General features: G+C 40.4%; 1 protein-coding gene across 1 annotated transcript in view; it reads left to right on the plus strand.

Moving 5' to 3' along the window:
* Positions 1-13656, plus strand: part of LOC116900706 (nuclear factor 1 B-type-like) — a 203720-nt gene that overhangs the window by 132824 nt on the left and 57240 nt on the right. Inside the window, 3 exon segments of the mRNA XM_032902412.1 lie at positions 2188-2256; positions 8100-8220; positions 11039-11157. Coding sequence (XP_032758303.1) covers positions 2188-2256; positions 8100-8220; positions 11039-11157 — 309 coding nt within the window.

Raw genomic sequence — 13656 nt, forward strand, 5'->3', positions numbered from 1 at the left:
TGAATGTGTAAAGTGTAAAATCAGGGCTAAGTAGGTGTGATGTGAAAAGGAGGATCGAGGTTATGTTTGCCAGCGAGGGTCAGAGGAAGCAGAGGATGGGAGCGGGCAGCTTGTCAGAGTGTTGTCATTCAGCAGGACACGGAGAGTCGAAAGCAGCACGTACAACCAGGGCGAGCTATAGGGTAGAACAGTGATTGGCTGCAGAGATGCTAAATATCTGGTGCATTTCTGCTTTACACATTAAACGTTTTTAGCATCTATAAAACAATATTTAATAAGCTAGTCAACCAAACTACACAATCTACGGTGGCCTAGAGCATTAAAACATCTTTGTTCCCATTCAGGCAAATGGAATCAATACCACCACCATCTCCTCCTCGTCCTCCTCCTCTTCCTCCTCCTCCTCTTCTTCCTCCTCCTCATTCTCCTCTTCCTCTTCTTCTTCTTTGCATTTATAACTTCTAACACCTTATAGAGTACTGGTTGCACAGACATTTCTCATCTCTGAAACAAATTGAATTTTGTGAAGAATTCATTGCTCAAGCAGTTTCTTAAAATAGAAGTGCATCAGCTAGGGACATTTTGTTATTCTTATAGAAATATATAATTTCCAGAGTAGCTACTCAGTTTGAGACTTCAGGCTTTATCATCAAATGAGACGCTGTACTTCCTTTTGCTTTTTCTCTCTGCCTTTCTAAAAGGGTGAACAGGTTGAGTGTGAAGCCATGCCCCCACATGCTTGGCTCTTCACCCCCCCTGATTGTGAAGCACCCCCACCCCCCACCCCAGGCAGCAGTCACCTCTTGGGCGCTCTGGGTTGTATAACTCCTAAGAGGCTTCAGTGTTCAGGGTGTGACTCTGTTGGAAGTTGTTACTGTTGCACTCACGTCTGACTAGTGTTTATCATTGTTCTGGGCCTGGGTCTCACTTTGTGTGAAGACACTTGAAGAGTCTTCTACTACTTCCTCCTGTGCACTGGGATTACTGGCTTATTACCCCACGCTTTCTTCTACACTGGATTTAATGCTTTATCTTACTTTGTTTTGATAATAACTTTAGGAGGTAGGTGATTTTTTTTAATCTCTCATTTATAGACAAGGAACCTGAAACAAAATAAGGTTTACTCACATGGCCAACATCTCTTAGCTGACAAACTCAGGCCAGGGTTGCTTCCCAGATCTCCCTGATGGTTCCCTGTGACTCTCCACCCATATGTCATCTCCTTGTGCTGAATCTGATTCTTGGTTAGTTATGAAGCTGTGTGTGAAATCCAATCTAGTCACAGATTCTGATTCCCTTGCGTATTCTGCTCTAGAAATATTTCGGTTGTGAACATTTCAGACTTTTATATTTTCCTTGAAGACAGCTACTCATGGTCTTCTCACCCTCATTCTGTACTCTTGATAGAAATAAAAATTGTAAAATTTCTGGACGCCATGTGATAATCTAGGGTTTCCTCAGGGTCCTGAGTTGTGAACCATGCCCTCTGTGGATTGTGTGCCTGGATTCACTGCATTTGCAACCTCTAGTTCTTGTTTTTTTAAAAAACAAAAACAAAAACAAAAAAAAAAAAAAAAACAGGGAGGGGAATCCAGTAGTAGGAATAGTAAGGAAATGTTGAAAATTGGCAAAGAAAACTAAGACTCAGAGATTGAGCTTGGTGCAAAGAGGAATTCACTGTGTCCCACGTTTTGATCCTCTGTTGAATGGCCCAGGAACAAGGCTGGAAATTCTGGCAGCAGCAGCTCACTGTCTTTAATCAGGGAAGGATTTGTGAAAGAACAGTGCTTTCCAGAGAACCTTGAAGCATTTCCAACAAGGTGCTAATTGTGATGTGGTCATGGTTTCCCTTTGCTTCCTATCTCCTTCCCTCTCCTGCATTTTTAATATGTCGCCTGGCTTTCCAGGCGTTGTAGAATGAGATGCAGTCAGAGTGTCCCAGCCTTCCTCCTCCAGGTCTTCCATGGCAAATAGGATCCTACCAATTACACATTTAGAAGAGCTCATGAGAAATTCCATGCGTTATTTATGTTATTTATATTTCTTATTTTTGAAAACCAGATTATGTTGGTATTTAGGTCCCAAGTTTACTTGTCTTTAGAATAAGCAATGAACAAATTCTAGAAATTAATTGGCACCTTTATCCTCTGCGTATGCTGATCTTTTTCCTTTGACGTTTGTTTTTAGGGTACCTAGAGGACAGTTTTGTAAAATCCGGAGTCTTCAACGTATCAGAGCTTGTGAGAGTATCCAGAAGTAAGTAAACTCTTTTCTTACTACAGAAGTACACAGAATCATTAAAATCCTACATACTTTGAATCTTAAATACGATGTGAAAATCAACTACTTGAACGTATTTAAATTTAAAAGTTCACGATTTAAAAAATCTTAAATTAATAAAATAACCAAATGTATTACTAATTTTATAAAATATTTCCATTCAGCTCATCAAAGCTTTGTGTTGTGTAACACTAATGTTTAGGCCGTTCTCATTGGTCATCATATCGGTATCCATTCAGTTCAGTCCTCTCTGTGACCATAGATGGTCATTTATATCAAAGGAAGTGTGGTTAATTAAATGTACCCTGTGTTGTTATGATAACCCACATAAGTTTCCTGTAGATAAGTGCTTTTTCAGTTAGAGCGATGTGGCGGGGGTTGGAGATGTACAGGATACACATACTCACATGCAATGTGTAAAGGGATGCAGAAATTAATTTTGCAGATTGTACTTGGATATAGATAGAAAGCATTGTTAGTCCAAACAATGTCCAGTTGTTTACAGCAGCCACCTCACCTGAGGTACCATTCTTGGCCAGCAGGATTGGGTTTTTCTAGGGTAAACTCACCTGGTGGCTACTTAAGCCAAGGGGAAGCTCTGTTGATCAACCAGCTCTTGGTTTTTGCTAGTGTGTGCAGACGCATCCAAGGTGCCAGTATTAACACACTGATGACATAAAAGGAGGTGGCTGTTTTCTTCCTGATCCTGTCTTTGATTTAGATTGTTCAGGTCCCCTTGAGGGCTATGTTTTGACTTCATGTTTTGATAGAAAGTATCATGGTCTAGAACTGATGTCACTTAGATGATCCAGTGGCAAATCCAGAGGGTCCTTGCTTGTCTTTATTAACAGTCCTCATGTGCACAGCTCTGTAATCTCAGTACTCCGGAGTCAGGAGGATTGCAACAAGCTTGCAGCCAGTTGGGCTACATAGCTAATTTCAGGCCACCCATGGGACATATGGCAATCCCCTTTCTCAAAACAGAACTCAAACAAACAAACAACAACAACAACAACAACAACAACAACAAAAACTGGCTTTTGTATAAACTCCAGAATGTATGAATGAGGGCCACAGCCAACTGTAAGGACCAAACATAGTGAGCTAAGAGGGTAAGACTAACCAAGCAGCTATAGAGTCCTCGTGTTCAGGAGCTCTTGTCTCCAAGCTTCCAGGACACTGCCTTTTGAACTATAGTTTCTCAAGTAACTCAGATTTGTGAACTTTCCACAAAACCAAACAGACACACAAACAAAAAAATCAAAACCAACGAACCAACTAACAAAAACCCATGTTTATCAGAGAATGACACGTATGGCCACTCAAGACCTTATATACCTTGTCTCTTCTGCCAGTATTCAGAATAGATATGGGTGTCATGGGTTCATCAATTTGGGAGCAGCATCAGGAGTGACAGCTAAATATATGTATCCCAACAGCTCTAGTGTGCGTATGTTCTTCACAAGAGGTGTTTAATGGTCTAGTTCATCGTTCAAGGCCACATGTTTTCCAGAAATCCCCTAAGGAAGTCCGTATTCAAAGTTGTTCTCTAGCAGAGATGCTGACCTGTGAAACTATAGAGCATAGGAAACCATTCCCTCCTCTTATACCATTTTGCAAGCTCCATAATGGATTTTGTTCCTTCTTACAAGGAGGGCAGTAGAAGTATCCATCAGAAAGGATTCACATAGTGCACCATTAAAGATAGCACTACCCCAAGCATATCAAAAGAGAGACACTTTAAAATCCTCAAGAGCCCACAGTGATATTTTGAAAAATCAGAATTTTAAACATCAAATATAGATCAAAAATACCTTCTCCTAACATTTCAGAAACAAGGTAAATTTTAACATGTTTCACTCATTTATTCTTAATTTATACTGTCATTTCTTAGAGGTTTTTAGGCTGTGTGTCATAACAAACATTACTGATTTGTAATTAGTACATTAATTATCCATATTCACTCCTTAGTTAATTTATTCAGCAAACATGTACTTTCTCCTCCATATGTAAATAGATGTCTCCAAGATTCTCGAACGTTCTATTCTCCAAGTGTTTTAATATACTCATACTGTAATCTTGTTTACACAGTTGAACTTCATTGTTTATGAAATAGGTGTTTGTTAAGTCAAGCTCCAGCACATAAGTTAAGTCTTATGCGGTGTATTACAGGTTCTGGCTTCTTGATTCATGGCCTGCCCTTGGTACTATCCTCTAGCTTTTCTGTGGCCACGTGACCTTCTACTGTGCATGCTGACATTAGCTAATGATGCTGTCATCTCAGGAACCATTCAGTTGAAGGATATTATCTCTGTTCTGGCTTCCAACCTTTAGAAATCGGGATCTAGGTTGAATGGCTTCTAGAAGAACATTGGTATGTTGTAGCCAGGATCTGTAGCTTTTGGCTTTCTTAAAGCTCTGTCTAGAAATGGTGCTATGAGTCATGTTTCTGTCTGACTTGGGCTCTTCCTGAGGCTTACAAGCAGGAGGACCTGGGAGTCTTGTTCTTCTCAAATGCTCTAGTGTTACTCAGGAACCTGGGCGTTGTTTGAAGTTTTTAGTCACGCTTATTACTACTATTACTTCCTTTTCAATAACTTCCCATTTACTGCCGGAATGCCTTCTAAGTTTTTCAGTTATAGATCTGGGCCTCACTATGTAGCCATGAATGGCCTGGACTCAATGTGTAGACCAAATTGTCCCTGAGTTTATAGAGATCCACCTGCCTCTGCCTCCCGAGTGCTGAGATGAAAGATATCCATCCCGATACTTGACCCTGACCCTGAAGGGTTTGTTTTTTTTGCTTTTTGGTTTTTTTTTTTTTTTAAGTTACCATTTTACTGCCTACTCTACCCAGCATGCTTATGGCCAAGTAAAGTGTAGTGACTATTAAACTCTAGTGACTGTTAAGCCAGGTATGTCCTTTAGAAGGAAACTTGCCTAACTACTGTGCAGTCTTAATGCCTCTACAAAAATGTGTCTAAACAATACAGCCTGTAAGTTCCTGCCATTTTTGTCAGTACACTGCCAAGTAACTCAGATGTCTGAAGTGGCCAGAGCAAAGAAAATGTCTGGTAGGGAGTAAATGCCCACACATATTAGGGACTTCAGACAGCCTGTGTCTTCTGGCATTTGCTGGATGTGGTAAGGGAATAACCCAAAGATTGCTGTCACAGGTCATTTACCTGGACTCCATGGGAGGGACTAACTCCAGTCTGAAACGGATGTGTCTCTGTTGGAGGAGACAGGCAGATTGTTCACATTCTCTGAGACAATCAACTCCCTGCTTCTCACATATACCCGGCTTCTCATATCACATGGACCACGGTTATACAAATACATCTTAAGGTGTGTGGTTACTGTGGATTAAGAAAGTCTACATTTTTTAAACCTCTGACATACTTCAGTCCACAAAATACCTCAGTACAGTAACTGTCTAAATAATTCAAATAGCCTTTAACACTCAGGATAAAAATATTTTCTCTCTGAAGAACGTTTAAGTATATTGAATAATTTAGACAGAGCGATTAAAATCTGAGCAGCTAAACAAAAGACAGGGGCTCCGGTTTTAGACCTGAGACTCTTCCTGGGTGTAGAGATGCTGTATTTAATAGACGGATTCTGTCTACATAGTCCGTGACTAGCTCTCTCCAGTAAAGTGCCTTTTATTTATACTTCCCTAAGAACACCTAAAGTTAATCTTGGCCCAACAGATATTAAATTCAATCAAATTGAATAGAAAATACACCTAATGCTGCTAACTGTTCTGGATGAGAAAAAAAAATCTTGAAAATCAGTGATCCTTTGTAGTTATACATTCGGCTAAAGGCAGTTAGGAGAGGCTGTGGTAAGTAGATTGTGCGTTCAAAGAATGGATTTCAAGAGCTCTAAAACTCTATTGCCAAGTCCCCCGGACACTCTCTGGAGAGGTCCTTACTGAAGGCTTGAGGGCTCAGCTGGCACAGCACACTGCCCGTGATACCAGCTGTCTGGTTCTCCACTCTGTTTGTAGCTCCTATCCTGACTTTAACACTAGTCACATCAGCTTGGAAAAATCTTCCTTCAGTGCCTTGATCCTTCTCCCAAGTCTGCTTACTACCAGATAAAGCTTTTCCATAGTCAGTCAGTCAGTCTGTCTGTCTCTGTCTCTGTGTCTCTGTGTCTGTCTCTATCTGTCTCTCTCTCTCTCTCTCTCTCTCTCTCTCTCTCTCTCACACACACACACACACACACACACACACACACAGGAGAAGCTTTATTGTTATCTAAGTTTCTCAGGTATTTTTAAGTTTGCTCCAGTGTCCCCCCCCTACATACTGCATTGTTTGTTTATTGAAGACAGACGTCGGAGAATATCGAGTATCCACTGCAGTGCCTGCTAGCAATAGACACAGGCACTAGTCTGTCTGATTCTTAGCCAGCCCACCTGCCTGCCTCCCCTTCCCTCCTTCTTCCTTCTTTCTTCCCCTTCTTTTACATATATATTTATTCATGTGTGTATGAGCACATGTCTGTGTACACACATAGACATGCATGTGGAGGCCATATGCCAACATGAGATCTTGTGCTTTGAGGTAGTATCTGTCGTTGAACTTGGGTGGTCAGCGAGTGCCTCCCAGCATGGGAATTACAGGTGCACACCCTTGGTTTTATAGGGCGGTCAGGGATCCAAACTCAGATCCTTTTGCTTGCACAGCAAGTTCTTTACCCATGGAACTGTCTCCCCAGTCACCAGACAATAGCTTTTTAAAGAATAAACTTCCAGGAAGAGGGTTCACTTGTCTGTGACTGCCTTTTGCACATTTTTGAATGGTTCCGTCTTTACCAACTACTCCATTTTACCAGGGAAGGAGTGGAGAGAAAATAAAGGAAGGAGCTCACCTCTCTGCCAAAGACCTGGTGCTGGGCTGCCACGGCTCCCACTGCTCGATCGCCAGATAGTCGTATGTGCTAGCTTTTCATTTTGTTGTGTGAGGCGCTCTCTGTGTAAGTGCGACTCTAACGTATGAAGTGAGGGTGCAATGAACATTCATTTATGACACCTGCCTGTGTGCATATTTGCAAAACACCTTGGCTTTTATTTCATACTCATAAACTTTACTTACTCCTGCCACACTTTTCAAGATTTACTTAAATCAAGTTATACACACTGTGGGGTTGTGTTTGTTTATTTTGTCTTGTTTCAGACATGGTCTCACTCTGTACATTTGTCTGGCCTCAGACTTGTTACATAGTCCAGTCTGGCACTGACTTCTCTATTCTCCTGCCTCAAACTCCCTAGAGCTGGGATTACAAGTGTACGATACCAGACATTACTAACCATCATGTTTTGAAATTTATTTTTGTGTTGACATTAAAACTAATAGAGGAGTGCTTGCTTCAGCAGCACATAGGCTAAAAACTAATAGAGGGTAATAAGCTTTATTTGTGAAAGCCTTTAACCTTTATGTAGTTAGCCATGACTTAGTTCAGTGCTAGCCACTCATTTGGTGCTAGGTAGTAAGGATCATTTGTTCTGCTCTGCCTACATCTACAGACTGGAGAGCGACAGATGGAATGACCAATCATATGGGGGAGTGAATGGAGAAGATGGTTATTGTGACCAGGGAAAGTGGTGTCAGGGACCGAGTGTGTGTGTTTAGAACGCTCAGACTTGCGTTGAGGTTTCTGGGTCTTGTCCGCAGCATCCAGGGGATATCAGATCTTAAGGTAAAGAGAACGCTTGCCTGGAGCCTTAAAACGAATAGGGATTTTATATCTGAGCAGAGGTAACAGTGAGCGTCACTTACAACCTTTCTTTAAAACAAATTACTCCTCAGCACCCATAACCCAGGGGACTGGAGTCAACTTCCCAATCGGAGAAATCCCCAGCCAACCATACTATCATGACATGAACTCCGGCGTGAACCTGCAGAGGTCGCTGTCTTCTCCACCGAGCAGGTAATGAGGACACTGTGCATGCTCTACCCCTTCCGAGGTCAGACAGGAGGGGAAAGAAGGCAAATAAGTGCCCGGCAATACATGCTTCAGAATTTTGCCAGAATCGTTTGTTTTGATATTCTCATATCGGGTGTAACTGTTATCACCTTTAAAGTCTTTTTTGGGGGGAAAATGAACTATGAAATGAGTTTTTGTTTTATGGCATGACATATAATTCTGCTAGTTAAACTTTTAGCAACTGTGAAGTGATACTGGGGATTGGAAAGATGGCCCTGGGGATAAGTGCACTTGTTGCTCTTACAGAAGACCTGGGTTCTGTTCTCAGCACCCATATGGTGGCTTACAACCGTATGGAAGCTCTAGTTCCAGGGACTACAGTGCCATTTTCTGCTTTGCATGGACACCAGGCATGCACATGGATGGTACACATCCGGGCAAAGCATACATACACACAAATTATAATAAACATTGAAAAAATGTAAATGATATTACAGCAGGGACCCTCACCGATAGCCATGATGACTGTTAATTACACATCTGCATGTGGGACAATGAAACATACAAAAGGTGTCATTTTCCTAGCTTTAAAATTAAAGCCTGATTTGAGACAACCAGTATTCAATGAATTGAGGTTCTCTGACTAAATCAGTTTACTCTCCTGGAACCAAGGAAAGCATCAGCCACTCTGAGACGGAGTTAGCCAGACTGTGCTGGGGACCATAAAGAATGAGGTCCCCTGGCTTCTAGTTCTCTGCTCACATGATAACTTTCTCTGGCACTCTTGTAACTTTGATTCCAGATAAATGTAGAGGTATTTTTTTTCCTTTTTTGGGTTGTGTCTTTCATGTATAAAGTCCTATGTCATTCTTGGAGCTTTCACTATATCCACAGACTAACATAAGGATATACACAAATTCCCAACAAAAGCACGCTAATTATGCTAATTTTTAAAAATAAAATACAATCTGGAAAAGTATTTTTCTAGACATTTTCAGTAATGAAAGTTAACTGCTTCTGTGGAAATATCCATATTTATGTGTTTATAAAATAAGATCGATTTTATAACATTTATAACCCAACTGTATTTTCATGTAATTAGATTGTATATCAAGATAATTGGGTTTATTATCACTAAAATTATCTCTGATATGTTGACGTCCTAAAAGTGCTTTGATCTTTTTAAATTTAAAATATGAATTAGGATTTTTTTTTAAAATTCCCTCCATCGGATCCATATGTTGTCAGCACAGGTCTCTCCCCAGGGCCACTCAGTATCAGATCCTGTGCCCTTCAAAGTAGGTGCACCCTAAAAATGTTTCTTTGTTGCTCCTTGTGGACATAATTCCTCCTCCTTTCTTTGTATACTTCTGCTGACTCACGGTGGAAGAGAATTACATTAAAAGGAGAATTTGAAAAACATGCGCAGTCTTTAAGTTTGGATATTTTGATAGAGACTAAAGAAATAATATCATTTCTGGTAAGCTTTGTCATGGGGAGAAATGTCAAGCTCAATCATGTCAGTACTCCAGGCATTCTTAGCCAACAATTAACCCAGTGCAGCCACAAAGAAACTGAGATGTGAACAGGCTTCAAGGGCTTAGGCATGTAGTGCCCTGACTGGGAGACCTTCCTCCTGGAGTGACTACTTCTGTTCACTTTTCCTGGGTAAATTCACTGAATTCATCCATATTTGTCCCCCTGTTTGTTAAAAATGGGGGCTTTGTGTGCATGTATATTTTTTGAGGTAACCTATAGTCCCAAACTTTGGTGACATTACAATTATTGATGGTGCATAATGTCAATCCGGGAGGTATTTTCTGGTTGTTGCATATGAACACAGGTACCAGTGAGAAGTCTTTCAATAAAGAGGAAGTGTTAATTTAAGAGTGAATCATTAGCTGGGGTGTTGGTTGGAGCATATCAAAGTAAAGTGTCCCAAAATATCACTGCAGCTTTGAATCTTTGCTGTAGATACCCACTTTTCTCCATAATAAGTAAGTCGTGTTATTCCATTCAAAGTATTTTCTTAAAGTACACCACTTGTTTCGTTAGCCATCATTTTTCATGGTTGACCTTAAGAATAAAGGACCAGTAGCTCAATTTCTTTAAGGAAGAGCATGGAATACTTACAACTAGTAAAGTTCTAGAAACGGTCGTCTTGTTATTAATTACAAGGTCAGCACTAATAATTAATATCTAATAAGTATCTTCAAACTGCACGCCACTTAGCTGAGAGCTTTATAGGTATTAGCTCACTTCATCTTCTCAACCAAACTCTTTAAACTAGGTTTTATTATTTCCACCTTACAGGTGATTAACTAGGCTTAGCCAGGTTGAGGAACCTGCTACCGGAGCTAATAAATGGCAGTCAAAAGGTGGGATTCCAGAAGCCTTTCTCTGCCCAGCTCCAGTGCCTTAGCTCCAAACTGACAACATTGTCCTGCACTGTCTGTGGCTGTGCTGGGCAGTGAGCAGTATTGATATCAAAACCATAAGATCAATCAATAGATCTTAGCAAAACTCGCATGTTAGCAGAAAAGGCATACGGAGAGTTCAGTATGTCTCTGGAAAATAAAATTGAAGAGATAAGTAGAGTGAACAGTTTTTGTTGGGTAGGCCCAGGGATAGGTGGTGCACACAGAGGACAGAGAATATAGACTGTTGCAAATGTTCACCATTGCTGCGGATGTCTGGAATACCCACCATTCTTTCAAGCGAACTCTTTCACTTGGATATGGGAGTTATTTTTCATTTTAAAAATAAATGCTGCAATCTTCCCAGAAATGCCATTAATGTCATCACTTTTATATTTTAACAGCAAAAGACCCAAAACTATATCCATAGATGAAAATATGGAGCCAAGTCCTACAGGAGACTTTTACCCCTCTCCAAATTCACCAGCTGCTGGAAGTCGAACATGGCATGAGCGAGATCAAGGTGGGTACAGAGACACCTCCAAGGGGCACTGTGGTATCTGCGTCACTTATGTCATGTTACCATGTTAGTCACCATTGCTGGGGAACCAGCATGGACTGAACTTGAAGTAATTTCAGTAATTATTTTAAAGATAATTTTACGAGAGTGGTCACATATTATCAAAGTTACAAAAATCCTTCATGTTCATACAAAACAATCTCTCAGGGCCTGCAATTATGTACGCGAGTGGCTTGGGTCCATCAACACCAGGCAGTAGAATCTTGACAGCGTAGCAAGTTCAGACTCAGTGAGCTCCCAATATTTTCTCTGTGAGCCTATTCGGAGGAGCAAACTTTAGGCAGTTAGCAGGTATGAGAATCCTCACTTAAAGGAAGCTGTAGTTTCTTTCTTGTGGAAGTAGGTGGTGCATAGCTAACAGATCAAAGTATAACTTTAGAATCTGAGTCTTAAGTTAAATCTAGTTGCCTCCTAGGTAGACCTGTGACTCAGTTCTAGGCTAGTTGAGGAGGAGCATAATTTTACATGGGTATGATTTAGCTTTCTGGGATCTGACTTGGTCTTTATTCTTGAAACGCATTGGATCTCCTATGTTATTTAATAACACATATCCCTGCCTTTCTATACAATAAGGAGGGATTAAAGGAGTGGGAATAGACAAATCAGCTAATTACAAAGTTTGTTGGTTTGTCTGTACATGTGTGCAAATAAGTTTTTAGAGTAGCATCATAAAATAATAATAAATAATATATTAATATTTTAATAATAATAATAATAATAACAATAATAATTTGTAAGTTTCTTTTAACTCAAATTCTGTGTTTAAAAATGTGAAAGGGATATATATGTTTTGCCCTAATGGTTCCAGCCCAGAATGTGTCGTTGTTGTTGTTGTTGTCTGTGACCTTGGGAAGCTATATGCAGAGAAATATTAACAGACAGCTGACCCTTGGGCATAGTATTTACAGCCAGTGCCACTTCCTTACCAGGATTTCCTTCATGCTATTCAGAATTTCATATTGAGTAACACATGACTTCTACCAGGATGAGGCCTAGTAGTTGGATTACCTTTCCCATGTTGATATTTTTAAGTTTTCTTTTTAAAAAGATTTATTTATCTTTATGTCATATGCAGCAGAGTTTAGCCTGCATGTATGTGTGTTTGCAATCTGGGTGCAATTTGGGCACCTATGGGGACCAAAGAGGCCATCAGCCCCCTGGAACTAGAGCTACAGATAGTGTTGAGATGCCTTGTGGGTACAAATGCCCTTAACTGCTGACCTGTCTCTACAGCCCCACATTTAAAGAATTTAACTTGTGAAGATGGAAGGGACAGGGGGCAGTTACAGGGAACAGAACAAAGCAGGGTGAGGCTCTGAGGTGGGGAAGCAATGGCAGAATGGCTGTTTGTGCCTTGAGGTTGGTACTGCTGAAGGGAAGGAAAGTGCTAGGCTTGTCAGACTCCTTTTACAGAAGGGTTGGAAAATCAGCTGGTGAGGTGCGCCCTGAAACCCTTCCCCAATCCATTCTTCAGGCAATAGGCACACTTGATCATGAAACATTATCTGACCCTTCTGCTTCCTCTCCATCAGTAAGCCCCCCAGGGTTCACAGGAGAAAATCTCCAGTCCCTCATTTGACCACAGGTTCACAGCATTGCCTTCTGTTCCCACTGGCATCCTATGACTTTGGGTTTGGGAATGCAGTGCCCAAGAAGCCAGACCTTCTGAAGTGGTCTTTCCTACCTCTTCATCTAGCAAATCCCTTGATATCTTTAGTGGTGCATGATCCACTGTTGAATTTCATTCTAAATTAGTCCTTCCCACTTTTGTGCCTTGACAGCTGGCATTGTTCCTTCATTGTGTTCATAATATGTAATTTTATATTTATTTATTGGGTGAATTGCTTATATATATATATATATATCTATACTATTAAGGTAACTGTTTTGATTGTGGCTGTCATTAGCACCAAAGACAACAGTGATGCATAGTAGGGCCACAGTAAATATATGATAAATGATAATATATGATAAATGAGTCACTGGTTACCCATCCAGTGTCATAAGGGAAGGCAAGAGATAACAGACCTATAGGAGTGAAAATAAAAATAAAATCCACACATCTTCATGCTTTGTTCCTTGTTTTACTAACATTGTCACTTTAGTCTAAACAGAGCTATATTTTCTCTGTCAGAAAATTACTCTGGGACAGATCCTATTGGTGATAATAACGACACGGAATACTTACGGATGAGTGTGTTGTTCAAATGTAGGTGTTCTTTATTGTAGAGTGTCACTCTGTAAGAACCAATTTCCACTTTGTAAGAACTGATTTCTCCTTCCAGCTATTCAGGAAAGCCAATCTCCCATCATATTACAAAACAGTTTTGAAAAGTAGAAGGGAGACTGTCATTCTTTCTCTTTGTAAAATCATGGCATTGTCTTGATGATTTCCTATTGTCAAAATGACTAACACTATCAGAGAAGGCTGTAAAAGCAAAT

This window comes from Rattus rattus, chromosome 1 (assembly GCF_011064425.1).
Source record: "Rattus rattus isolate New Zealand chromosome 1, Rrattus_CSIRO_v1, whole genome shotgun sequence".
NCBI classification, from domain to species: Eukaryota; Metazoa; Chordata; class Mammalia; order Rodentia; family Muridae; genus Rattus; species Rattus rattus.